Genomic DNA, 26,191 nt, shown 5'->3' on the forward strand with positions numbered 1-26,191 from the left:
CGCCAGGAAGTCGTGAAGTGTGGCATCCTGGGAGTTGAAGTCTTTAATCCAATAAACTGGCGCTCCTGTTCAGTGTCATGCGCGACTTACGTACTTCTCGCGACGTACCAGAAGCTGACACAGCTATCGCGAGATAAGGCTGGTGGTGGGTCTGCATCTCAGCACGCGTTTCTTCAGACAGTTTGCCGCTGCTTGGTCTGTCGGCAGTGTCTTTAAAGTGTGGCAAGAGTGAATGTCATGGGGAAGGCGAAGCGGGCTGGGGCGCGGAGGCAAGCCCACAAAGCGCCTGCAGGGGCTTTCGGAGGCCCGGCGAAAACTAACCCAAACCCATTTGAAGTGAAAGTCAACAGGCAGAAGTTTCAGATCCTTGGCAGGAAGACGCGCCACGATGTGGGCCTGCCTGGGGTGTCCCGCGCCCGTGCCATCAGGAAGGTAAGGAGGCGCTGCCAGGATCTGTGTACTGTGTCCAATGGCTAGATGCATACTTCTTGGTGCCTACATCCTGGAGACTGCCTAATTTAGGGTTACTGTTGCTTTAATGAAACACAATGGCCAAAGCAACTTGGGGAGGAAAGTCTCATTTGGCTTACACGTCTATATCGTAGCCCATCATTGAGGGAATTCAAAGCAGGAGCTGATGCAGAAGTCATGGAGGGGTGCTCTTTACTGCCTTGCTCTCCATGCCTTGCTTAATCAGTTCATGGTTACTTTGAGAAAATTCATAGATTAGAATTATTGGTAATATTTGTAAAGGAGATGAGTAAGACTTGGCCTTTGCCCTTCGCAGCTCATAATCTCACCTTTGTTACAGTTCACATGAGATCTTTAAAATAAATGAAATATCTTTTGAATTGAGTAAAATATCCATACTGCAAGGAGCTGACATGTTCTGTATATAGCCCAACGTATGCATTATAGAAAAACACAAGTGACCGACTCCAATAATTCACCAATATACACTGTAGGCCAAGGCTGGCAGAAAGGGCATTTGGGAATAAAATAATGTAGCCTCTAAAAGAGCCACATCTGCCTTTTCCAGTTTCGTGCAGTAGCACATTTAGTGGAGAGAGAGCAGTCTCCAAACACTACTGTTCATACACTGCTTGGCTTGTCATCCTCAGATTCCTTTGCAGATTCACTGCAGCTTGTTGTCCTTGCTTTGTCTCGTGCAACTCAGTTTCTCAAAGACTTGCCTTAACTTCCAAAGGTGCTAAAGTACCAGTTCAAGTGTCACTTTCCACGGCCCAAATAGCAAAATTTATGCAGACCTCTAATATGCATGAGAAGGATCACAGTTCATTTTGAATTTCCAAGTACTTGACCCACATCAAAAATGAAAATATTTGAAGAAATCAGAAGTAGAAGCTAAGAACTTTCAGAGGTCACAGTCAGGAGAAAGCAATGGAGAACATCAGAAAATTGTTCATAAAAGACTCATATTCAAACCCTGCAGGGTGAGCAGGCTTGACTGTTTTGAGGAGTTGAGTTGGGAGGCATATTGTACCAGAACAGTGAAGGAAAAAGCTCAGAGATGTCTGGAGAGACAATAGATGTACCAATTGAACCTAAGTTTGATAAGTGCACATGGGGTCCATGTTGCAGCCCAGAGTATTTTCTGAGCGATGCTCCTTTTAATGTAAATGGCTGTTGTAGTTCCCTTCTTTCCTCTGATTAGATGTAGTGCTTTGAAGTAGCAGTTCAGTATAGTAGTGGTAAAGGAGAGTCCCAAACCATCACTTTCTAGTTATGCCTCAGTTTCCAAACTTAGTTAGAAAGTCAACACTATTCATAAAGTTAAAGAGTTCGAGTATAGTAGCTCAGGCATTGTATTAAGAAACATACATTAAGTTTAGGCAATCAGTGGTGGCACACACCTATAATTCCAGCACCCAGGAGGCAGAAGCAGGTAGATCTCTGAGTTCCAGGACAACCAGGGCTATACAGAGAGACCCTGTCTCAAAAGAAAAGAAAGAAAAGTAAGTTTAACCCTTATAGTCAGCTTTATGAGAAAAGTATTACTGTCTCTATTTTATACTTGGAAACACTGAGGCATATAAATTCCTCCAATCAACAAGGTAAGGTTAAGATCCAAGTCCTGACTCAAGTACTCTCCTGGTATCACACACTGAAACAATTACTCCGCTTGCCTGTCCAAAATGATCTCTTACTGATACATGCAATATTCTTAGAGATAACTTGAAGAAAGTGACTCTCCTTTTACAAATATGGTCACTGGGGATAGAGAGATTAAGAACTTTGAAAGTCCTGTCTAGGAAGTAGCAAAGTTGGTGGGATTTTGTAATCAATCTTTGAACCTACCAGGCCTTTGTGAGGTCTTTATGAGGAGACTATCTGTTTGCAAATGTAAAAAGTTTGCCAAAAAGCTTGGTGTGGTGGCACATGCCTGAAGTGCTAGCTTTCTAGAGAAGGAGCATTAGAAATCAGCAGTTAGGGGGCATTCTTGGCCACAGAGGTGACACATTCAAGGCCAGCATGGGCTATGAAGCTGTGTATTTTGTTTGTTTGTTTGTTTAAAAAAGAATCTCTGCAAAGAGTAAAAGTTCCTAATAAAGCAAACTTTGGTCTCTTGAGATCATAGCCATTCCTTGCTTCCCTCTATCCCTGCCTTGCCTTAGGGCTGAATAATACTGAATGTGTTTGTTACTGCTACTAGAAGGATACCCAATTTTCAGGTACTTGCTATTAGTTGTGCTGTACTTAGATATCAAGATAAGTGGCTAGAGGTTAGGATAAAGGGCTCAGACGTTAGGAGCACTGACTGTTTTTCCTGAGGACCCGGGTTTGGTTCCCAGCACCACCCTCTTACATTACATATGCAGGGAAAACACCAATACACTTTAAAAAAAAAAAAAAAAAAAGATCGAGATAAATGCTATTTTAAGGTGTAAAGAGTGAACTGTGCTCCCAGTTGGGAAACTCCCAATTATGATATAGTTTCACACATGAAAGCACAACTCTGTATTCTCTGGGACATATTCAGTGGGAAGTAAACTCCTTCCTCTCTGTGGTAGAGATCCAGACCCTTTTCCAAGTCAATCATGTCTACAGCAAATATTTCCAAATTGTAACACAGCCTCTACAACTTTCATGCTGACAAGTAGATGCCAAAGAGGAGAAAGATTATCTCAATACTATTAAGTGTAAATTGATTTTTCTCTCCTCAAAATTCTATCACAACTCGGGAAGGCCTAACATTGATGAAAACATGCTATGAACTTCCACATAATACTGTATAGCTCTCAGCTCCACAGCCCCTCCGGTGACCTCTTTAGTGAAAGTTCAGAAACATTGTCTGAGAATTAATTATGTATGATTTGTTTTTTTTTTTAGCGAACTCAGACTTTACTAAAGGAGTACAAAGAGAGGAACAAATCCAACATATTTACAGATAAACGCTTTGGGGAGTATAATAGCAACATAAGTCCAGAGGAAAAGATGATGAAGAGGTTTGCTCTGGAGCAACAGGTATGGAAAAAATGGGAGGAAAGTCTGCTAGATAGTGAACACGGCAAGCCAAGGAAAAGGGAGTTTCTCTTTGTTCCTTTACATGTCTGAGTTGTTTGCCTGCCAGGTACAGGGGATATATCTTGGGTGGTATGTCTCATCTGGGTAGATAAAGAGGAAGATACTTTCAAGAGATACTGGTTAACAGGAGATAAATACCTTAACCAGAACGAAAAGTAGTGACTGGTGCTGGAGTTGGTAACTAAGGTCCTGCCTTTGGCTTTATTGGATGGAGAACACGAGAGTGGAGGACCATTGCCAATGGGGACAACTGGTTGATTAGTAGCTTAGCCTAGTCCATTGACTTATTTAGGAATTTTCTCTACAAGCTCTGCTTATAGTTCAATCATCTTTCAAATGTCCAGAATACTTTTCAGACTGATTGTTGTATTTCATATTTCACATATAGTGGAAAATAACTAATTTTCTAGAAAATGTAACAATTTTAGGTAACTGATTTTACCCCTTTTCTGCCAAGCGACATCATGAGAAAAAAAACATCTACAACCTAAATGAAGATGAAGAATTGACTCATTATGGCCAGTCTTTGGCTGACATTGAAAAGCATAATGACATCGTGGATAGTGACAGTGATACTGAAGAACGAGGAACATTGTCTGGTAAGTGGGAGGCGCCATCACAGAAACCTGGTAGCTTGGAGCAAGGGACAGTGTGTTTCTTACTGGACTCTCCAGAAAATGATACTTTAATCTCTTGCTAACTCCACAGGTCAGGGCTTTTTGCCTTTGTTCTTTGTTTTGTTTGTTTCAGAACTTTAGGCATGTATGCTTTTATGGCTGAGAAAGTACCTTTACTACACATTGTCTCAAGCATCACAATAGCCAATTTTACCTCTCAGCATAGAGAAGTAGAGTTAGAGCTGTGGAAGAGTGTGCCTCCTTGAGCTAGGAAGAACTCTTCTGCATTTCTTAGCTCCATGAACCGTCATAAATTCTGACCTAATGGCTGTAGCATGGCATTCATGTTGAACTGTTACGTCAGCTTTGTGCAAGAAGTGATGTTTAGGAGGTTGGGAATTTAGCTCAGTGGTAGAGCGCTTGGGTTCGGTCCTCAGCTCTAGGGTGAGGTGTGCAGGTCTATATAAGGGCTTGGCTTCCTAGGCATGTCCTGAATAAGACCTGAGCTGGAAAAAGATTCTAAACATTCTTTCTCTTTGAACTGGTTTACACCTAAGCCTCTGGTTTCTCACCTGAAAAACTGGCTTTTTGTTTTAAGTTCTTTCTAGTCCACATTTGATGATCTCTGCTTTGTGTATCTTCTGTTGTGGCAAATAGAGTAGGCTGGAGGTGTGGGGCTCTTGTGGTTCTTGTTCCCACCGTTAGCTCACGGTCCTTATGTCTGTGTGGAAGGAGGCAGGGATACCTGCCATGTATTGCTTCTGAACTGTTTTTCCTCCATGACTCTGGTTCTGGTCTGTTTTCCTGCATATGTTTCATGAGCAGATGAACAATCGAAGCTGCACATTTTTTCTTGAACTAGCTAGTCTGAATGTCCTTGAAGCAGCTAATCTTGCATTTTCTTGGGTGTTGTTGTGCCTATTGTGAAAATTTCTTCTTGAATGTGGGATTCTGCCGAGTATTCTTGGAGAGGGCCAGCCAGATGGTTCACTGGGTAAAGACACTTTCATGCCCACAGTGCAAGCCTGAGAACCTGAGTTTGATCCCCAAAGCCTGCATGTCAGAGTCATTCTCTGGCATTTACATGATTGCCATGGCACACAATGCCCCCAAACATCACATACAAATAAGTTTTTATAAAAGTGCCCTTGGAGAAATGTTGACCGAGTTCTGCCCAAAAATAGTTTTAAAGTTAGAGCTGGAGTTTCATAATATCCTGTGCTGTTTGTCTCCAGCTGAGCTGACTGCTTCCCACTTTGGTGGTGGGGTCCACAAGAACACCTCTCAGAAGGAAGGTGAGGATGGAGACAAGCCAAAGTCACGGAGAGAACTGATTGAAGAGCTCATTGCAAAGTCAAAGCAAGAGAAGGTGGGCTGCTTAATGTTCTTAATGTGGACAGCACCAAAATATGCCAGACTTTGTTCCCGTGTGCATTTATCAGCTGTATTTTAATTTTTATCTAGATTTAATAAAGGACCATTCATTTGGAAAAGGAATCTCATTTAGATCTCATTAAGGATATACTTCTGATGGTTTTTGTTGGCTTTAGTGTTTGTAAAACAATGCTGCTTATTAAACATGGAGTATATTGCTCAGATCATCTGGATACGTAGTAGCAGGAAGGTATTTCTCATTTCCTAGAGATTTACATTTTAGACAAGTGCTTCTGGTCCCCTGTTTCATGTTGATACATGTGTGTGTTCTTAGCCTTGACACCAGGCCATTTGTGGAAATCTAATAGTAAAAATAGTAATAGTGTGTTTTGCGTATTTGCTGTTTTTTTTTCCCCAGAGGGAGAGACAGGCTCAACGAGAAGATGCCCTTGAGCTCACGGAGAAGCTAGACCAAGACTGGAAAGAAATCCAGACTCTCCTGTCACGTAAATCTCAGAAGTCAGAAAACAAAGAGAAAAAGGAAAAACCCCAGGTGGGTAGCACCCTTCACAAGAAGCAACACTGGGCTTAATGTCTGTTGGCTTGACATTTCAACATCTCTATCTCTTCCCGGTTAGGGGGAAATTATTATGTGTGCCAACCTGGGTCCACTGAGCCATTTGCTGGCCTTATTTTTAGTCAAATGTTTCTTCTTCTTCTTCTTTTTTTTTTTTAATTTTTTTATTTACTACAATTTATTCACTTTGAATCCCAGCTGTAGCCCCCTTCCTTGTCCTTTTTCAATCCTGCCCAAATGTTGTTTCTTCTTCTGTTTGTTTCCCTTTTTTTAATTAATTAATTAGTTAGTTAGTTAGCTGACTTATTTATTAATTTATTTAGACTGAGTCTCCTTGTAGCCTTGGCTGGCCTAGAGATCTGTGTGTAGACCAGGCCTATCTTTATTTCAGAGTTCTGTCTGCTTTGTCTTCCTACTGAGAACAAAGACATGTGCCCCTGTGCCCAACTTTTAGTTAGTTTATCTCATGTTTGTTACATAGGGTGGAAGTGACCTAAAATGACCTCTTTCTCTACCTTAAAGTGAATTACAGTGTTTCTCAAGTGAGAAAAACTTTAGGGTAAGAACATGGGAAGGTTGTACTTCTGTTGCAGTCCTTACATTCAGGGGTAATATGCATTTGCTTAATTTCTTTTCCTCTTGACAGTGTTGCTTTTAACATTTCCCCTAAACTGTTGAAAAATTGTACATTTGTTTAGTAGCAAGATCTACCAAAGAAATAGGATTTCATTATATTGTATCATGGCAGTATATGTGTCTTTCTGAGTCAGCTATATCATTGCTGCAACTGACATAATTTCCCATGTTTGGGGCTTAATAACTTGCCCCTCGGTGTCTTCTCTCTCCCCCTTGGGATAGCTGGACTGGAGGGAGGGAGCTTACCAAGTGGCTAGGTGCAGGCAGGATCTTGTTGCGTTCGTGGGCAAAGAACACACACCGAGGAACAGCTTTGGTTTCAGTTTATTTGAGGAAAGGGTCTTTATGCCCCTAGGGTGCTGGGCAGGGTCTCTAGGGCAAGGTTTGTAGGGCAATGTATAATTGGCCAGAACAGGAGTATTGAAAGATACTTCATCTGCATACTCGGGGGGGGGAGGGGTCCAAGGGGAAAAACCTTACACTGTCAAACAAGGAGTGAGACTTGATAACTGCCAGCTTAGTAATTTTACCAGGGTTGGTGGTAGGGCAGCCTACTTTCTGGCCTCTGTTGTCCTCTTGAGGTTGAAACTCTCTTCGATCCTCCCCCCATCAATACTGGCCATTACAGTCTCACATATACTCAGTTGAGTGTTATTTAATTTTTGTTAAAGCAGATACATTTGTTGGTTGGGATGGGGTTTGTTTGTTAAGGTTCGGTTTGCTCTTTTTTTTTTTAAGATGGTTTACATGTAGGACAACCTGATTTTGAACTCCTTGACCTCCTGATCCATTTGCCACTACCTCTAAAATGCTGGAATCCCAAGCATGCCATTATGCCTAGCAACTGATATGTTTTAAGAATAAATTTTTTTCTTGCTAAGTGGTGGGATAAAGGTGTATGCCACCGCTGTTTGAGGCCAGCCTGGAGTTCCTGGACAGCCAAGACTACACAGAGAAACCTTGTCTCAGAAACAAAACAAAATAATTTTTCATGAGCAAAAGTATCCACGTATCCCACATATCCACCTGCTTCTCGGTTTTTAGGGCCAGTTAGAAGAGCTTGGATGGATGGATGGATGGATGGATGGATGGATGGGTTAGGGTGGGGGTTGATATGCACATGCTTGTGGGTGCTTGTGGAGGCTAGCAGCAGGCAGTTTCCTCTGGAGCTGGAGCTTTGGGATATGGGTGCCAGGAACTCTGGTCCTCTGTAAGATAAGCAGAGCTCCTAATGGCCGTGCCATCTTTCCAGCCCAGGAGCAGTTTTCTATGTGGAAGAAAAGACTTAGCTATGGTTTGTCCCCTTCTTTATATATGATATCTAGTCATTGATGGAATGTTCTTAACTTTTTGTTAAAAAATCCTGAAAAACATCTTATTTTTACCTTAGCCAGATGCATATGACATGATGGTTCGTGAGCTTGGCTTTGAAATGAAGGCACAGCCTTCTAACAGAATGAAAACGGAAGAGGAACTGGCAAAAGAGGAACAAGATCGGCTCCGGAAATTAGAGGTATGGGTGACTGGTACCTGAATGGATGGTCCAGCTGGACACCCAAGAGCCTCACCTCCCACATTTGAGGCCTGACTGTCACTCCTTTATAAGCTTTTCTGCGCTTATCTTGAAAGATGAGCTGAAGTGTGCTGTGTTTAAATTTTATGTTAACAGAGACATAAATGTCTTTTCATTTATAAAATAACCATACAAAGTAAAATGCAAACAGCACACAAGGTCTTTCTTTATAACACCTTTCCCATAAACACTTGCCTTCTGACCTATTGCCTGTGCATCTGGGATTTCAGGTTTATTGTGTTTAAACAAAACTCTGCAGCTGGCCATTTTAGCATGCTGTGTCACAGGTCTCTTCTGTATCAGAGTGTTGGTGTTGTACTTGGTGAATACAGTGTGTGACTTTTTTCCTTACTGTCTCAGGCTGAAAGACTTCGAAGAATGCTTGGAAAAGATGAAGATGAAAATAAAAAGAAACCAAAACATATGTCGGCAGATGATTTAAATGATGGCTTTATACTAGATAAAGATGATAGGCGTTTGCTTTCTTACAAAGTAAGTTGTTCCCTCTACCCCCTTTAATTTAAAAACCATACTGACTATTATTCATTTAAGGGATTCATTACAGCTGGAAATTGAAACCTTTTTTAAACAATTTCTGTCATGTTCTCATTGGTATATTTGCAGCATGTCAGTTAACAGTGGTGGTGTCCTTCCATCAGAGAAGGAGCTGGGACAGAACCACACAGACTGGACCTTTTTTGCTGTATTTCAGTGTTGACACCTACCATTCTTAATGTCTCTAAACTGATGGTCTATTTGAAATCAGTGTACTGTTTGTTTACAAGACAGGGTTTCTCTGTGTAGCCTTGGCTTATCCTGGACTCGCTTGATAGACCAAGGTGACCTCAAACTCAAACAGCGAGCTGCCTGTCTCTGCTTACCCAAGTGTTGGGATTAAACTCATGTGCCACCTTATCTGGCTGAATTCAGTATACTATTGACATTGTTTTTGTTTTTCTGACATAGGCTCTTGTTATATAGTCCAAGCGAGACTGGAACTTAAAATTCTGCCTTCTGAGTTCTGGGAATAGAGAGGTGTGCAACCAAAAATATTTTTGAGTGACATAATTAGTTTCTAGGTGCCATATATTTTTTGTTATATGGTGCTGGAGGCTGAGCCAAGGCCTTGTATGTTAGGTATTCCTTCTGTCACTAAGTTATATCCTTGATACTGGTGTAGTTTTTAGTTCACAACATTTATAAAATACCAGTGTTTTTTAGAGTGTATTAGCCAGAACTCAGGGCAGGAAAATAGACAGGCCAACTGTTTTGAGAAGGGTCTGATATATAAAACTGGATGTTTAAAAAAGCACCAAAAAAAGCAGGATGGTGATGGCAGAGGTGCAAGCCTTTAATCCCAGCATTTGGGAGGCAGAAGCTGACAGATTTCTATGAGTTTGAGGCTAGCCTAGTGTACAGAACGAGTTCCAGGACGACATAAAGATACCCTGTCTTGGAAAAAAAAGCAAAATACGAAAGAAAAAAACAAAACACTTATATAAGCAGATATAGCCCAAAGCCACCATTGTCTTCTCTGTTCCCTAGCCCTCAAAGGTAGGACACTGTAAACCCTCACAACCGTTAGAGACTATCAACATCTCACTTCCATGAGCTCTGTGGCAAAACCTAAACTTTTCTCCACCTCCCAGCTGCAGGATTCTTTGGAAGGCTGGGATAGTCTCTACTAAAAATTGAAGGAGTTGGTGCCACCTTTTGCTGAGCCCTGGCAAAGGCCTTAGTGATGGGAACCCATGTATGTGAAAGTGACCATATGTCTCGGCAGGACACATGGTCCAGGAGAGAGAGAGGGCCCACACATGCTCCTTGTTAGTAAGTCCCAGGAACTGGGGTTAAAACCTTGCTAAATTTCTCCAGAGCAGCCCTTCCTGACTTAAGACCTCCCTCCAGACCTCATCTCTCAGTGGTCCCCTCCCCTCTCACAGCAGCACATTGAGATCCAAGCTTCCAGTGCATAAACACACAGGGAAAAACCAAAGTGCTATGGAAGAGCTTCATTTCCTGTTGCTTAGAGTACCTCAGAGAAGTGGGCAAGGTGGCTCAAGCAGATAAGAAAATATGATACCACATTAGCATGGTAATTTACTGCAGAATGTTCTGAATGTGGCCACTGTGATCTTTTTCCAGGATGGGAAGATGAACATTGAAGATGTCCAGGAAGAGCAAAGCAAGGAAGCAAGTGACCAAGAGAGTGACCAGAAAGAGGGTGAAGATGAGAGTGATGAGGAAGAGAGTGAAAATGAGAGCAGGGAGGACCCAGAAGAGAGTGATGGCCCAGACAGCCACACAGACCTAGAATCTAATATAGAGAGTGAGGAAGAAAATGAGAGGCCAAAGAAAGAGCAACATCAGACTTCTGGCGGAAAATTGCCAAATGATCATCAGAAAGCCCAAAAGGCTGCTGGAGCTGAGCTGCCCTATATCTTTGCAGGTAGACAAATAGTTGCTTTCTCTGTTCTGTTTTCAGGACTGGGATTCAGTCCCCTGCCTTGTTGGGTTTTCTTGTTTTCCAAATACTGGCCACAGTGTGTACGTGTTAATTTCCCTCCCTGCAGATACAATTGTGAATGCATAATCACATTTTCATTTGTGACGTCTTTGCTGTGTAGATAGGTTGTCATTCTCGGTGTCTGTTTGTCCGCATATAGCATCACTTTCACATTGGTTACATGGCCACAGAGAGTTCTGTGGCTGCAAAGATGAAGCAGACACCTTTGTGCAGCAGGATGTGGACTCCTGGGCTGTCTGGATAAAGGATTTACACCTAGATACTCTGCTTTGGTCACAATAAATCCCTTTTATCAAATATTGTCTGTTTGATCTGGTACGTAGAGAAAACTCTGGTTATAGCAAGTAATCCTGACTTGTTCTGTGAGTGAAGATTATTTCCAGAAAAGGGAATTAATGAGTAAAGCTGGCTTTCATGGACAAGAATTCTCAGGAAATGGATTTGCTTTGCTCTAACACTGTCAGTCATATTTATACAGAAACCAGCACTGCCACAGAGATACTTCATGGTTTGTGGGTCTTCAGGCAAATTCCTGCTTGATAAAACCCAGGGGTCATCTTTTCTTTGAGGCTGTCCTTGGATACATGACTCAAACATAGGTCATTTAAGTAGTGTCAAACTCCTTAGATAAGATTAGATATGTATGAGGTTAAATGAATACCTTATATAAAGTTTGGGTTAAATAACTTTTGAAAGTGCAAGTTGTCATGCCCACACTATGTAAGTAGACATGTAGGTTATTTTCCTGTTGAATGTTAACTGTGAAATATGTTTTTTATTTTTGATAGCTCCTGAATCCTATGAGGAGCTGAGGTTTTTATTATCAGGAAGACCAACAGAAGAACAACTTTTGGTGGTGGAGAGAATTCAGAAGTGCAACCATCCAAGTCTTGCAGTAGGAAACAAAGCAAAATTAGAAGTATGCAGGGATACATTTGTTGGGTGTTCGAGTATTAGCATGATCTGTTTCTGTGAATGTTAAATTTACTTGGAGATAACTCTACACAGTGCCTTGGTGTCTGCTCAGGGCCTGCCTCTAATATCACTGCAATAACACTGGAAAGTACTTAATGAGGAGTGGAATGCCACCCTATGGCATCAGATACTTCACAGCAGCCTGTTTTCCTCATTTCACATGTCAGGAAACTCTGACTTACCCATCAAGCAGCTGAGATTTTGAATAAATGATCTTTTGGTTTTGGTTTTTTCAGGACAGGGTTTCTCTGTATAGCCTTGGCTGTCCTGGACTCTGTGGACCAAACTGCCCTCAAACTCACAGAGATCCGCTTGCTTCTGCCTCCCAGAGTGCTTAGGGTGAATATCATGTTCTTATCTAGACAGTGGAAGGCTGCAGCTTTCCTCGTTTGTTTTGTAGTGGTTTCTTCTGTTTTGTTTTTTAGACAGGGTCTCACTATCTTTGGATGTATTGGAACTCAACCATGTAGGCCAGGCTGGCCTCAGACTATGAGACATAATTAGTTATGCACTGTCTGCCATTCCATGAAGAATGTGCCTGATGTCTATGTCCAGCACTTTCTAGTAGTGGTTTTGCTTGCGTTTGTTTATTCTCCCGAAGTCCTTTGTCCCAGTGGCTTCTGGCTAGCATGCTGGTGTTCTAGAAACTGTGGGTTGTGTAGGTTGTGGTTTAGCATTTGGTATTTGGCACTGAGTGGTCTCCCACTCTTTGTCCCTGCAGAAATTGTTTGGCTTCCTTTTGCAATACATAGGAGATTTGGCTACAGACAATGCACCAGACCTCAAGACCATCGATAAGTTGGTTGTGTAAGTAAAAATATTTGTATTAAGAGGAATATGAGGCTGAATTGGACAGTTTTTCTCCTATCTAATGTTACAATACACATTTTGGCATCATTGTGACAGGCAGTGGTAGTGTGACCTTAGGCAGGTTGACTGCCCCACAGAATTATACATAGGCCTTACATTACTTACCCATTGTCTCGTCTTGCCCACAGCTTTCCCCTCTGACACGTGCTACTACTCCTGCAGGGATGAGATCATCTTAAATGACTAATAAGTTGTCTCCAAAACAAAGCTAGGGACCCCTTCAGCTTCCAGCTGTACTCATCTATTTGTTTCATTTGCCTCTAAAGCCTCAACGTCCGGGTGGGTTCAGAGGTATTTGGGAACATGTTAGAAGGACCCAGTCCTTGACTCACTGGAACCATACTGCTTGAGTCTGAGGGTGCCTGCTAGGAAAGCATGTCCACTTGCCCTGCACAGGGGTAGCTAAGGAAGGTTTAGCCTTTACCTTGGTTGTAACCTGTGACCCCTGTGCCTGTTTCCTGTTTCCTTTATGGTGGCTGGAAGAACAGAAGAAACAGATCTCTGTCAGGAGCTGTGTACCAGCATTTGGGATTAGTGAACATCTGCTTGGAGGGGGCACTCCTGAGCCACTTCCTTCCGTGCTGCATAACTGGCCTGTGTGTCAGCGGCATGTGCAGCACAGTGCTCTTACACAGTGTGAAGAGAAATAAGTCATATCTGAAGTGCTGTGCCTGACACTCAAAAAACAAAAAATAAAGAATGTGCTTCCCACAGTATCAATAGTGTAAACATCCATGGCACTTCATGTGCCACCACCACTTAAATTTTATAACCAGTATTTTAGACAATGGCAAAAACAGTATAGATTGTCATAAAATGCGACTTGAAATATCAGAAAGGTTAGCCATCTGTGGTAAGAAAAGTGGCTTCATCAGGCCGGGCTCATGGTTCAGCAGTAGAGTACTGACTGCCATACATGAAAACAGGCTCAGTGCTCAGCAGGCACACGGCAAAAGTGTGTATCCATCTGCAAGCTTCCGATACCTGAGTCAGCAAGCAACTGTACAAGAAAAGTTTTGAGATTTGTTGTTTTGATTATTTGCTTTTGTTATCTAAAGTCTTTTCTATTGTGTTTTTGTTTAACAGGCAATTATATAATCTTTGTCAAATGTTTCCTGAATCTGCAAGTGACTCCATCAGATTTGTCCTCCGAGATGCCATGCATGAGATGGAAGAAATGATTGAGACCAAAGGCCGGGCAGTGTTTCCAGGGTTGGATGTGGTAAGCAAGAGACAAGGTTCATCAGGTCATTTCTTCGCAGCTACAGGAAATCAAGTTTGATTTATCATCACACAGAATGGCTAGCATGGGATACCATGCTCATGGCTTTAGAGGTTGGCTATTAGTCAGGTGTCCACCCTATGGGCCTATAAGTCTCAGATTACCCATGAATGCAGCTCAACACATTTGTAGATCAGTGTGTCATGTTGAACTGTGAAAGTTTGGATACCCCTGCTGGACCTTCCAGAATGATCTGAGAGAACTGCAGCAAGACAAGAGAGGAACATTCATTCTCGAATTCTGGCTTGAGTCAGTAAATGGGGCTATGCAAATCATAATGGCAAAGATGTAGTTTAAGACAAACAAAACCACTTTCTGCAGAGTGATTCCAGCCTGCATTCTTTTCTTTCAAATGTTGAGAAATATTTCTAAGTCTGAGGTTTTAGCAGTTTTGTCATAGTCTTGTACTTCATCTTTGGACTGAAGTAGTACTATTGGGTGTTCATATTGAAATGGATTAGCAGTGATTCACAGATGCTTAAGTTTTTGTTAATGGTATTTTTACACATCCTGAAAAGTCAATGGTCTGAGTCAGCTGACTAGTTAGGAGGGTCTTCTTGACCTTCCCTAGCACACTTCATACACACTCACGTATTGAAGCCAGGGCTGTGTGTGCTGCTGTAGACACTGAAATTAGATCCATGGCCAGAAATTGGGGGAGGGGTTTAAGTTCAAGTCCTTTCAAGTCACATCCTCTCTCAGCATTTTTGCTGTGAAGGGTAGTAATTATAATTACACCTGCTCAGATAAGCTGAATGTTCATAATATGCTAAACTTCATTCGATCCTCTTGGAGGACGCAACTGCCAGTACAGTAGTAGCTGTATAGCTCATACGGTGGTTCTGATGCTGCTACATTATGGAGCTGACGTGTACAGGAAGCTTGCCAGGCCATGGAGCTAGTAAGGCTCTCTTTACCTCTACTCCCAAATTGGGGTGGGGTTCTAGTCATTCTGCAGTGATAAGGAGTCCCTGCCTGACCAGAAGGAAATGAGTTCTACTGTGTGCCTACTGATTTCTGAGTTTGCTTGGATCAAATTGACAAAGCTTTGGATGCACTGGACAGTTTCCAGGTGCCTTAGGCTGTTCCTGCCTTCACATATGTGTGGGGTAGAACTACAGGTATTGGCTGCTGAGACATGGCTGTCTCCTTCTAAGCAGATGCAGGATATGACTTGGTGTCCAGCAGGCAAGCACTATCCCCAGCCTTGGTAACCTGGAGTCCCAGTTCTGCAGGCTAGAAGTGAGGGTTAAAGACCATGCCAAGCTCACAGGATAGAACAGCCTCATCCTTATAGACATTCCAGAGGAGCCAAGCTATGTATCGAAAGCATGGGATGCTGGTGTGTTCTGGGAAATATTGAGGGAGGCCTTGCCCAAGGTGAGTCATGTTGACTTGTCAATGCCTCCTATATTTCACCAGAACTTTTAGGACCAGTTTTGCTGTGGGGTCTTCTTAAAGTCACTTTACCTTTAATCTGAATTGTAACACTTCTTTTACAGCTCATTTATTTGAAAATCACTGGGCTTTTATTTCCAACCTCTGATTTCTGGCATCCAGTTGTGACCCCTGCCCTGATGTGCATGAGCCAGATGCTTACTAAGGTTGGTCCCATCTTCCAAAGGTGGGTGGGGTCAGCCCCACATCTCAGGACTATAGTAAACAAGAGTGTACTTCCACGTCTACAATGATACAGCCTGTTCAAGACTAACTTGAACAGTATAAAGAGCCTGTCTCAAAACAACAAAAATATGTCCATAGCTATTAGCCAGTAAGATTTGGCATAAAATTGGTCATCTTAAAGGTCCTGTGAGAACCTGTGGGGACCGGGAGTTCCAAGGTCAGACAGTAGCCTAGTCCTGCTCCCAGAGCTCCCTGCATGGGCTATTCCAGATGGGGAATGGGAGAGAGGGGTGGGGGTGTTGAATCAGCAATGCAAGATTATAGAGGAGCATGACTCCAAAAGCAGCTTTCAAATAGTAGTAGTAACTGAGTCTGATAGGGGCTGTGTTCAGACTGTTCCTCTTCCTGTGTTAGCACGCTGTTTACCATGCCCATGTTCAGGTAGCCTTCACAGTCAGTAAGCCTCCCTATCAGAATGCAAAGCTTCCTGTGATACTCAGTGGGGTGCTTGTTGTCTGACAGAGCAGTGTTCCAGAACATACTTCCAGAGCAGTAACTGTGGATTCCTTCTTAGTGTCCAGTCCTGTCTCTGCAAGACGTGATAAAAGGCCTGTTTGTGTGCTGCTTATTCCTGGAGTATGTGTCTTTGTCTCGGAGGCTCATTCCTGAGCTTTTAAATTTTCTTCTTGGAATTCTTTACATAGCAACTCCAAACACACGGAGCCAAGGTGAGTTAATTATGGAGACTTAAATATGTACTAGAGGTTTTTTGTTTTGTTTTGTGTTTTGGTTTCTGAGCCATGTTTCTCTGTGTAGCCTTGGCTGTCTTGGAACTCATTTTGTAAACCAAGCTGGCCTTGAATTTACAGAGATCCGCCTGCTTCTGCCTCCTTAGTACTGGGATTAAAGGTGTGCACCACCACTGCCCAGCTTGTATTAGAGTTCAAGTATTTACATACTCCTGGGAAGTTGAGAACATAAAAAAACAAAACAAAACACCTGCAGTCCAGCAATCTAGGTACCAGCTGTTTTTCTCTGCGTCGGTGTGTGTGCATGCCCACACATTGGATACCAGCTTCACAACTGCGGGTTCACCTCTTCAGGGCTGATGCCAAAGCCAGATAAAATATTTCAGCAAATTTCGGAATTTGAGACTGAATACATTGTGAAATTTATACCTTTCTCTTTTTCACTTTTTTAGGGAGGAAGAGTAGTGGGATTGAGCTTGACTTCTCCTCCACCCTTTTTCATTATTAAGACACATTCTTAACCAGGTGTGGAGGCACATGGGTTTATCCCAGTCCCAGCACTTAGGAGGCAGGGGCCAGTGAATCTCTGAATTTAAGAACAGCCAGGGGGCTACACAGAGAAACCCTGTATCCAAAACAAAACAACAACAAAAATACAGTCTTTGTTTCCCAGGTTTGTCTCAAACCCTTAGCCTCCCAGGCAGCTGAGAGTACAGGCTTGCACTACCACTCTCAGCTCTCTTTTTACTGTTTTTGGCCCGCACTGCTCAGTGCAGTTTCAGCAAGCTGAGACTCTAGAAAGGAGAACTAGGGGGAGCTAGTGTACTGGAGAGTTCCATGTCTGTTTCTCTTAACTGATTTCTCTCCCTTCTGGGAGCTTCCATGATGCCAAGTGCATTCCTCAAGATCCCACAGCATGCTCTTAAAGCCTCTGTTCTCTGGATGCCATTTCCATCCTTATGGCGGAGATAAGGCACAGCTTAACATGAGAGTATAGTGTTGCTAAGTGGCCCAGTAGTCAGGTGCCCTAGACCAAAGCGGGGGGCCACGCAGGGTTCAGGCCTCCAGTTGCCACCATTCTTTGGATTTCCAGTCACATGATGCTCCTGCACAGAGCTCCCTTATGGCACTGGTCTCCAAACACTGCCTGCCCATGGGTATCAGGCTTGGGTTGAAAACAAGCCATCCAGCATGGCCCCTGACACAGATCCTTGTTGTTTCCTGTAGAGTACTTTAGTAGAAAGTGCAGGTATCACAGTGGAATTGAGAAGGTGGTTCCTGGCCTGATTAGGGGTTGAAACAAGCTGACCATCCGCTTGCTCATCCATTTAAGCATGCTTGAATTCTCTCCCAGCATGTTGTTTCTCTGCCTCCTTCATTAACTGACGTGTTTCCAGGTCTCTGCAAATGTTCGCCTTGTACATCCTCTAGTGACCTGCTTACCCACTCTCCAGCATTCCTGCTACTCTTCATTCTATTTTGGTTTTGACATTGGTTTCTGCTTTCTCCCTGTGTAGTTCATTTATTTGTAAGGTGTTTATGCATGACTTCTCTTCAAGGACAAGGCTATGACCTCTTGTGATCATGACCTAAGTGCCTAACCCTTGTGTAATCTGAAGCCTTGGGAAGTCTGCTAGGTGCACTGCCTCACCAGCCCTGCTGGACTTCCCCTACAGGTCTTTTTTATTTTCTTTGTTTTTGGTTGGTTTGGTTTGGTTTTGTTTTTTCAAGAAAGGGTTTCTCTGTGTAGCTCTGGCTGTCCTGGAACTCTGTAGAACATTCTGTCATTGAACTCAGATCTACCTGCCTCTTCCTCCCTGGGATTAAAGGTGTGTACCACCACTGCTAGGCACGGATATCCTTACTTGCACAGTTCGAGTGGGTTCACCAGTATCTAGCAAGATCTGCTAGTTTGGTGCGGAGACAACTTTTAAAGGCGGAGCCACCATAGAGTAGGTCCTCTGAGCCAGTGATATCTGGGTCCTTTCTGACCTGTCATGCTTGGGATTCAGGTTCCACTCTGGTGCACCCTTTTAGAGCACTTGGAAAGAACTCGGAACTGCTTGTGGTCTCTGACAAAGCAGATGTAGCCACCTGGCAGAGGCAAAGTATCCCCTTACAGTGGGCAAGTAGACTGAGCACCCTCACAGCAACTGAAGCCAATCACATCAGGTATGTGTGACACCCCAGGGACATCTGGAGTGAGTGCCCTAACATACGCAGCATTATTTTCAAAGTGTACTTACTTAATGGGAACTGAAGCTGAGGCCCCTTTTAAAGGTACTGTGTTTCTTGTGCCTCCTTCCACTCTGGTCAAACAGTATTTCCTAGACTACCATAATGAGCCGTTAGCCTTTCTGCCCATATGATTCCACTTAGATTTTCTAAGCTGTGGGTGAGAGTTTTCATTTTGCCGATATTACTGGCTTCTCAGTAACTAATGAAATGGAATGAACTTAGTCCCTTTCATTGTCCTTTGCCCTTGTAGACTGTCCTGCCTGGCCTCATGTCTGGCCCTGCTGAAGCACTGTGTGCTCATGTACAGTGCATTGCCGTCCTTCCATGCCATCACCAAGCCCCACCACGCCCTCCTGACAGAGCATCTTGTGGACTGTAGCCTCCCCCCAGAACTTCAGGTGAGGCTTACCAAAAACAAGGCTCCTTGCCCTGGTCACAGACTGTTCAGGACCTGACACCAGCTTAGTGAGCATTTTTGTTATTGAAGTTGCAGCTTAAAAGTCATCACTGGGAAGTCTGCTTGAATTCTACATTATTATAAGCACACATGGAAAATAAAATTATATTAAGAGGCTTCCTAGCTGCACTCTGGTTCCAGACCATCCAAAGCACTTTCCCCTCAGTTTCTGAGGTAGCTTCTCCATCCTTTAAAATGACAAGAAGCCCTGTGTGCCGTTTGCCCACGGTGCTGACCATTCCTGTGCACGTTTTACCCTCTTCTCTGCCACTGGCACATGTGCCACAGAAGACCTCCTGAGTTTCCTGCTTGCTGAGTCCCCCGAGTCGGGAGCAAGCCATCCCTTGACTATACTGAGTTGCTAGCACCTCTTCAAACTGCATCACTGTGGATGGACATGACTGATGTATCCCTCCTGCTTAAAGGGATCTCTGGTATTGCAGATTTGTTGGGATTATAGGGTTTATAGGTTCTGAGTTCTCCAATGACATTCAGATGGATCAAGACTATGCAGTGGATACAGAAAGGCAAGTGAACTGGCTTCCAGGACATATCTGTGTGAGGGAAGGGGACAAGACCAACATCAGTGAGCTGGCTTCTTCAAGCTTCCCCAGAAGCCTCAGGGATATCCAGAAGCCACGGCATTAAAAGAGACATGCCTTAGCTGTGTGGCAGAGAAGGTAGTCCTGTGTACTTTAATCAGAATTGGGCTGATGATGCCTTGCCAGTGTCTCCCTGGGAGAAAGGCCATGTGCTACTCTCTGGGTATAAGCCCTCACATTTACAACGTTCTCACTGGGGATGGGGTGTTAATGCTTTGGCACAAGTGTGGAGGTCAGAGGGCAGTGCCTTCAAAATTTAGTTTCCAGAGATTGAACTCAGGCTTGGTGGCAAGAGGCCTTTTCTGCTGAACCATCTTAATAGCCCACCACAAGTTTGTTTGTTTAATTTTATTTTTATCCACCATAGGTTTTAAGAGATCCTTCCTTATTGCCTGTAGTTCCCTATGTAGCAGATGGCGGCTCAGCCAAGCAGCACCTCACATTCATAGCCCAGTGGGTGTAGCAGAGGCCTCTAGGAGGAGCCTCTGAAGGCACATTGTTCATGGTTGTCACAGCACCTATTCCCTGTTCCTCAGGAGCTGTCTCAAAGCATACTGTCAGAAATGGAAAGCACAAAACAGAACCTCCGGCCACTTATCTGTGAGAAGAGCAAGCCGGTCCCACTAAAGCTGTTCACCCCCCGGCTAGTCAAAGTGTGAGTGTTGGGTGCCCCTGAGGAGACCAGGACTGTGGGCGACGCATCTGCTTGCAGCCCATGACAGGGGAGATGCTACACTCACCTCCTGCTGTGTTGACTCTCTAACTTCAGGCTGGAGTTTGGGCGGAAACAAGGCAGCAGTAAGGAAGAGCAGGAAAGAAAGAGACTGATCCACAAACACAAGCGGGAATTTAAAGGCGCTGTTCGGGAGATCCGAAAGGACAATCAGTTCCTGGCCAGGATGCAGCTCTCGGAAATCATGGAACGGTGAGGAAGGACTATGTGTGGGACTAGGGCACCACTATGAGGTAACACCACACTTGTCAGCTGCTGGTTTCTCTCAGCATCAGGAAGCATGGTGACTGGTATGTGACGGCCTTGGCAGGGCTTGAGCTTTGAGCCACACATGGATGGTTCTGAATTGATAGTGTTCAAACAGAGGAGAGGCAAGAGGCAAGATATGTTGAAAACTGATACAAAAGTAACTTTTTTTTTTTTTTCTTTAGGGATGCGGAAAGAAAACGCAAAGTAAAGCAGCTTTTTAACAGCCTGGCCACACAAGAAGGAGAATGGAAAGCTCTGAAGAGGAAAAAGTTCAAAAAATAAATTGTTTTTTAAATGTAGCAAGGGTGCATTGTGTTGTCATGTAGGGTCCTGGAGGGGCGTTGTAGAATGTCAGATCCCATCTCCCTTGCCAGGCTTCAGCACCTGTGAAAACGGCCTCCGATGACAGAGTGAGCTCAGAAATACGCTCTTAGAACTAGAAGTACTACACTGTTAGTACTTCTAACAGGCCTCTTGCCACCAAGCCTGAGTTCAATCTCTGGGAGGTCTACACTGTTAGATGGCAGCCACACCACAGAATGACAGTTTAGGCAGTTGTCCCAGAAAACTGACGTGCTATCATGGTTTGGGTACGTAGAGTTTTACAGCAAAGTTGCCTACCTGCACACTTCTCAGATCATCTGTCACACATGATAGTATATGTAACTTGAGTCATGTCCAGATGGGTCCTTGTCACTTGTGGCTTCCGAGGTGTGAGATCTTGGGCAGCGGTTGGTGGTGCTGATTGGGAATTTGACTTTGGACATGGTAAAGCCATCACCGGAGCACAGACCAGCAGTGGGTGTCCTGGAGGTCAGAGCTGGTCAAGAACAACCCTGGAGAGGTGTTAGGCTCAGCAGCGTGGCATGCAGAAGCTACTCACCTTCAAGGATCATCCCTTCCCCTAGGATGCTTCAGGACAGGCTGTGTGAGCCGACATGCCCACCAGTGAGGCTGGTTGCCACCTTGCTGCAGGTGGTTCCTCTTACTTTAGCCACAGAGCTTTGCTCTTTATATACCCAGCTGCTGCAAGAAGCAGAGGGCTTCTGGTGCTGGACGTCTGTCTAGTGGAGCGCTTGATATTTAATCTAGGGGGACATGCCAACAAAAGCATGTAGAGCGTAGAAGTCATCACCCAAGAGTGCTTTCTGGTGTGGCTTCTGGGAAAGAACCAACAAGAGAAAAGGTTAACAGCATTGGTGGGACAGGACTGTTATCTAGCTGAAAGATTGGTTCTTTCGTTTTGGATTTTAGAGACAGTGTTTCACATGGCACTACTTTGGTTGTTCTCAAACTTTGTAGTTGATTAAGGGTTACTTTGAATCCTGGTCTACTGTATTCAACAAAGTGCTGAGATTGGAGGTAGATTACCAGTTTAGTGAGCTAGATTGAAGTAGGAGGATGAGGAATTCAAGTGAGTTAACCGTGACAAGAGACCCCGACACAAACGAATGATACATAAGTGCCAAGGAGACTGAACCGGTCAGACAGTCTCTTAGATACACTTAGCTCTCCAGAACTTCACCTTTGTAATGCCTCTGGAGGACCGCGAGCCACCTCTAACTCGACTGGGAAGCTCCAAGCCCCGTTCCTGCCACCGCCCAGCCTCCCGGAAGAGGAGGTGCCTGCTCTTAAGCCTCCGGGGCGTGGCCGCCATCCAAAGAGCTTCCCTATCCGTCCACTCGTGGGTTCCCATCTGGAGCTGCGGCAGGTGTGCATAGGTCCCTGGTGGGTGGGCGAGAAGCAGAGGTTTGGATATCACGTGGGAAAGCCAAAGTAGTGCACAGAACAGGTGCTCTGGGCGCCCGTGACCTACCCCCAACCAGGATTTCCCCATCTTCTCCCCGCCTCAGAACAGGGCACCCCTGACCGTAGCGGCTCGAAGCACACGGCTGTCGTAAGTTGTTAAGGCGGGAGTCCAGCCTTGAAGGGTGTGCCAGGACCCCTTTGGAAGCACTTCCGTTATGTCTGACAAAAACCTGGAAATTTAGTTCCAAGTGGAAGGTAAACCGGGGCTTGAGACCCAGCAGCGTCTTCACCACGCCCTTCCTTCCGCGGCAGGGTTGAAGCTTCCACCATGGGATGGGCCGGGGATGCAGGGTGCACGCCTCGCCCGCCTATCCGGCCTCGGCCCGCATCCGAGCGCCGCGTGGTCACTGTGATCTTCCTTGGCCTGCTGCTCGACCTCCTGGCCTTCACATTGTTGCTGCCTCTGCTGCCAGGGCTGCTGGAGAGTCACGGCCGGAAACAAGTAAGCCCTTCCCCTAAGGCCGGAGCTCACCCCTTTCCCAGCCTAGCACCTACTCACCCAGCTGGAGTTGCTTTCCTTGTCACCCAGGACCCCCTCTATGGCTCCTGGCAGCGCGGGGTAGACTGGTTTGCCACAGCCATTGGGATGCCAGCCGAGAAGAGGTACAACAGTGTCCTGTTCGGAGGTATGTCGCTGCGTGCCAGGCTGCAGCCCATAGCCCTTTCTTGGAGAGCTAGTTCCCCCTGGGTTCTTAGTAACCCTCCCCTGCTCCCTGACTTCCTCCAGAGCCTTCTTAGACTGGCAGGTCTGTTTTGGTTTGGTGTGTGTGTGTGTGTGTGTGTGTGTGTGTGTTTCGTTGTTTTGTTTTGAGGCCACCTGAGCTTCAGTCATTGAGTACAAAGCAGTGTGGTCTGCACTCTAGGACTGCTAAAGCCACCAGTGATGGTAACCTCCGTCTCTTAGGTCTCATCGGCTCAGCCTTTTCCCTCCTGCAGTTCTTCTCTGCACCACTCACAGGAGCTGCCTCTGATTGCCTGGGGAGGCGCCCAGTGATGATGCTCTCCCTGGTAAGTCACTGGACCCAGCTGCCGAAAAGCAGAGAGGAGAGAGTGCCGCTGTGGGTTCCCTACCAACAGTGAGCTCACCCCTTCTACTGAAGGGGCCTATGGCCCCTGGTGTTACACCAAGCTGAACACGCCTGAGGAAGGCATAAAGGACACAGGTGGCTCAGGTCTGAGGGGTGTATGTTGTTGAGTCTGGGCCCTTCGTGGCCTCAAGTGACCAACCACTCCTGCCTCTTGGCCTCCACCCATCGGCAGACAGGTTTGGCCATCTCCTACGCAGTGTGGGCTACCTCTCGGAGCTTTGCAGCCTTCTTGGCCTCCAGAGTGATAGGAGGCATCAGCAAAGGCAACGTTAGCCTCTCCACAGCCATTGTTGCTGACCTGGGCTCACCTCCAACCCGCAGCCAAGGCATGGTGAGTGAACAGACCCAGGGAATAGGGATTGATGTCTGAGCTTCAATCTCCGTGCCCAGGTCAGGTCATCTTTTCCCTAGGCAGTCATCGGGGTAGCCTTCTCCCTGGCCTTTACTTTGGGCCCCATGCTTGGTGCATTCCTGTCTGTGGAAACGGTGCCCTGGATCAGCCTACTCTTTGCGGTCTCTGACATGTTGTTCATCTTCTGCTTCTTGCCAGAGACACTGCCCCAGGAGAAGCGGGTAAGCCCAGGTCCTGGAGCGGGTGCTCCTTCCGTACTTTGAAGGGATTTTCTTTATTGTGCCGTGTTGGGGCCTGCCCTCAAGCTGCCAGTACAGCAGCTCCTGGGTTCCTGGATCTTTGCCCCCACGGCCTCACAGTTTGGGCTTCCTGCAGTGTGAGGTGCTCATCCTGGCCCGTAGGCTGCCAGGTCATGTGCTCCAGCCTCCTGGCCAGCCTTCACTTCCTCCTACAGGCTCCTTCTGTCACCTTGGGCTTCCACACTGCTGCCAACCTGCTCAGTCCCCTGGCCCTGCTTCGTTTTGCAGCTGTCACTCAAAGTCAGGATCCACCCGCGGAGGACAGTAAGGAGGCTACCTCTAACTGAGCTGTCTTTTGACTACCCAGCGTGAGCAGAAGGTCAACATGTGCTCTGTGTTGACTTGCAGGACTCCGAAACTTACGTCGCCTGGGTCTGGTCTACTTCCTCTACCTCTTCCTGTTCTCCGGTCTGGAGTACACACTCAGCTTCCTTGCACACCAGCGCTTCCAGTTCAGCAGGTAGGTGCCCATCCTAGAGAGGCTCATAGACCCCAGGTCCAGGAAGCCTTTGTGGCATCCCTCCCAGCACCCTGCCGCCCTTGCCCATCCCCCAGGCAGTTGGTGGCCTAGGGGGCTGGGTGCTCACCTTCCACCTCCTAGCCTGCAGCAGGGCAAGATGTTTTTCTTCATCGGCCTCACCATGGCCACTATACAGGGCACCTACGCCCGACGGATCAGCCCTGGCAAGGAAGCTGCAGCTGTGAAGCGGGTAAGGGGCTTACTTCCCTGACAGTTTGGTCAGGTGTTGCTCTCGACTCCCAGCTGGCTGTGGAAGCAGTCCTGACATTTGTTTCCCCCAGGCAATGCTGCTGCTGGTACCAGCCTTCCTCCTCATTGGCTGGGGTCACTCACTGCTCATGTTGGGCTTGGGACTACTGCTCTACTCCTTCGGTGAGTGGGCCCTGCCAGGGCTGGCGTGGATGTCCCTATGCCTGTCCTTGGCTGACAAGTGCCTCCCAATACTCTCCTACCAGCTGCTGCTGTTGTGGTGCCTGGCCTATCCACCATGGTCTCCAGTTATGGTGAGAGCCCTCCCCCAAAGGCTACCCAGGGTAGGAGAGGGCCAACAGGCATGTGACATGTCCTCTCTCCTCAGGGTCTCCAGGGCAAAAAGGCACAGTCATGGGCATACTGCGGAGCCTAGGCGCCCTAGGTAGGGCAGTGGGGCCCATGGTGGCAGCCTCAGGTAAGTGCTCGCCGTGTCCCTCCTGCGGCCATCTCCAGCTGCCTGCTCTTCCTGGCAGCTGAGGGGAACAGGGCAGGAACAGAACTATGAAAAGCCTGGCTGAGCACCTGTCTCTCCGCAGTGTACTGGCTGGCTGGGGCCCAGGTCTGCTTCACTGTGTGCTCCGCACTCTTTCTGCTCCCCTTCTTTCTCCTGCGGAAGCTGAGGCATCCAGCACAGACTCTCAAGGAGGAGTAGCTGAGCTGCCACACCCCAACCCAGCTGCCAAGTGGGAACCTGGGCCAGGACCACTCCACTCCTAGCCCACTCCTTCCTCCAGGCCCAGGGAGGCTTGCTGGGCCCCTCCCCTCTCAGTATGGCATCCCAGCAGGAAGCCTGGGCAGCTACAACTTCTTCTTACTCCAAAGCATTTTAGGCTTCTGATTGTTTTTATCTGTAATCCGTCTGAATGACGAATAAAGCAGCTATTTTGTACCAAGTGCCTTTTTGTCTTAGTATTCTCAGACAAATTTCATACTTAAATGTTCTGTGGTAAATATAATTACCCCATTACCCCATTAATCATCTCCCACTCATGAAGAACCACTTTCCAACAGCCCCTCTCCTGCTTTTTGTGGTGGTCCACTGGAATTTAATTAGTGTGGGCATGGTGTGGAGTTATTTCCTGGGCCACATCACTGGAGAAAATGACTTCCCCTGCCCCCCACCACCCCTAGAAACCTTAACTTCTAATGGCTCTTACTTAGGGAAGAGTGAGGCCTACCAAGTTCCTCCCCCATCAGTAACAGAATGTTGCCAAGCTCAAATTTCATGATGTGCCCTTCTGCA

The 26,191-nt window shown here is 45.8% G+C and overlaps 2 protein-coding genes across 3 annotated transcripts; both read left to right on the top strand.

The window, feature by feature from the left end:
- The first annotated feature begins 104 nt into the window (after positions 1-104).
- Positions 105-20,927, top strand: Nop14 (NOP14 nucleolar protein). Its single transcript, XM_021643695.2, has 18 exons — positions 105-432; positions 3,352-3,486; positions 4,004-4,145; positions 5,399-5,532; positions 5,956-6,090; positions 8,141-8,263; positions 8,684-8,815; positions 10,469-10,772; positions 11,639-11,769; positions 12,547-12,632; positions 13,782-13,917; positions 15,480-15,581; positions 16,175-16,328; positions 18,362-18,521; positions 18,838-18,985; positions 20,183-20,301; positions 20,416-20,571; positions 20,811-20,927. Exons 1-18 carry the CDS (start codon positions 238-240, stop codon positions 20,908-20,910), a joined length of 2,592 nt encoding a protein of 863 aa, XP_021499370.1. The 5' UTR covers positions 105-237; the 3' UTR covers positions 20,911-20,927.
- A 1,337-nt stretch (positions 20,928-22,264) lies between these two features.
- Mfsd10 (major facilitator superfamily domain containing 10) lies at positions 22,265-25,842 on the top strand. 2 transcript variants are annotated; one of them, XM_021643708.2, is made up of 14 exons: positions 22,272-22,339; positions 22,482-22,525; positions 22,690-22,879; positions 22,967-23,063; positions 23,342-23,445; positions 23,698-23,856; positions 23,937-24,098; positions 24,332-24,440; positions 24,525-24,636; positions 24,778-24,886; positions 24,978-25,068; positions 25,152-25,199; positions 25,274-25,363; positions 25,485-25,842. In XM_021643708.2, exons 3-14 carry the CDS (start codon positions 22,706-22,708, stop codon positions 25,598-25,600), a joined length of 1,371 nt encoding a protein of 456 aa, XP_021499383.1. In that variant the 5' UTR covers positions 22,272-22,339; positions 22,482-22,525; positions 22,690-22,705; the 3' UTR covers positions 25,601-25,842. The 2 variants fall into 2 exon arrangements, with proteins under 2 accessions (XP_021499384.1, XP_021499383.1); XM_021643709.2 differs by lacking the exon at positions 22,482-22,525 and having other exon boundaries at positions 22,265-22,339.
- The last annotated feature ends 349 nt before the right edge of the window (positions 25,843-26,191 follow it).

Source organism: Meriones unguiculatus, chromosome 12 (genome assembly GCF_030254825.1).
Source record: "Meriones unguiculatus strain TT.TT164.6M chromosome 12, Bangor_MerUng_6.1, whole genome shotgun sequence".
Lineage (NCBI taxonomy): Eukaryota > Metazoa > Chordata > Mammalia > Rodentia > Muridae > Meriones > Meriones unguiculatus.

What these genes read in the sequence shown, in the direction of transcription:
- Nop14 (XM_021643695.2), top strand. Translation starts at nt 238, where the DNA reads ATGGGGAAGGCGAAGCGGGCTGGGGCGCGGAGGCAAGCCCACAAAGCG. An exon ending in GGTTTGCTCTGGAGCAACAG is followed by an intron (nt 3,487 to 4,003) that starts GTATGGAAAAAA and finishes TTTTCTGCCAAG; the next exon opens with CGACATCATGAGAAAAAAAA. An exon ending in AGAACGAGGAACATTGTCTG is followed by an intron (nt 4,146 to 5,398) that starts GTAAGTGGGAGG and finishes GTTTGTCTCCAG; the next exon opens with CTGAGCTGACTGCTTCCCAC.
- Mfsd10 (XM_021643709.2), top strand. Translation starts at nt 22,706, where the DNA reads ATGGGATGGGCCGGGGATGCAGGGTGCACGCCTCGCCCGCCTATCCGG. An exon ending in AGAGTCACGGCCGGAAACAA is followed by an intron (nt 22,880 to 22,966) that starts GTAAGCCCTTCC and finishes CTTGTCACCCAG; the next exon opens with GACCCCCTCTATGGCTCCTG. An exon ending in CAGCGCTTCCAGTTCAGCAG is followed by an intron (nt 24,637 to 24,777) that starts GTAGGTGCCCAT and finishes TCCACCTCCTAG; the next exon opens with CCTGCAGCAGGGCAAGATGT.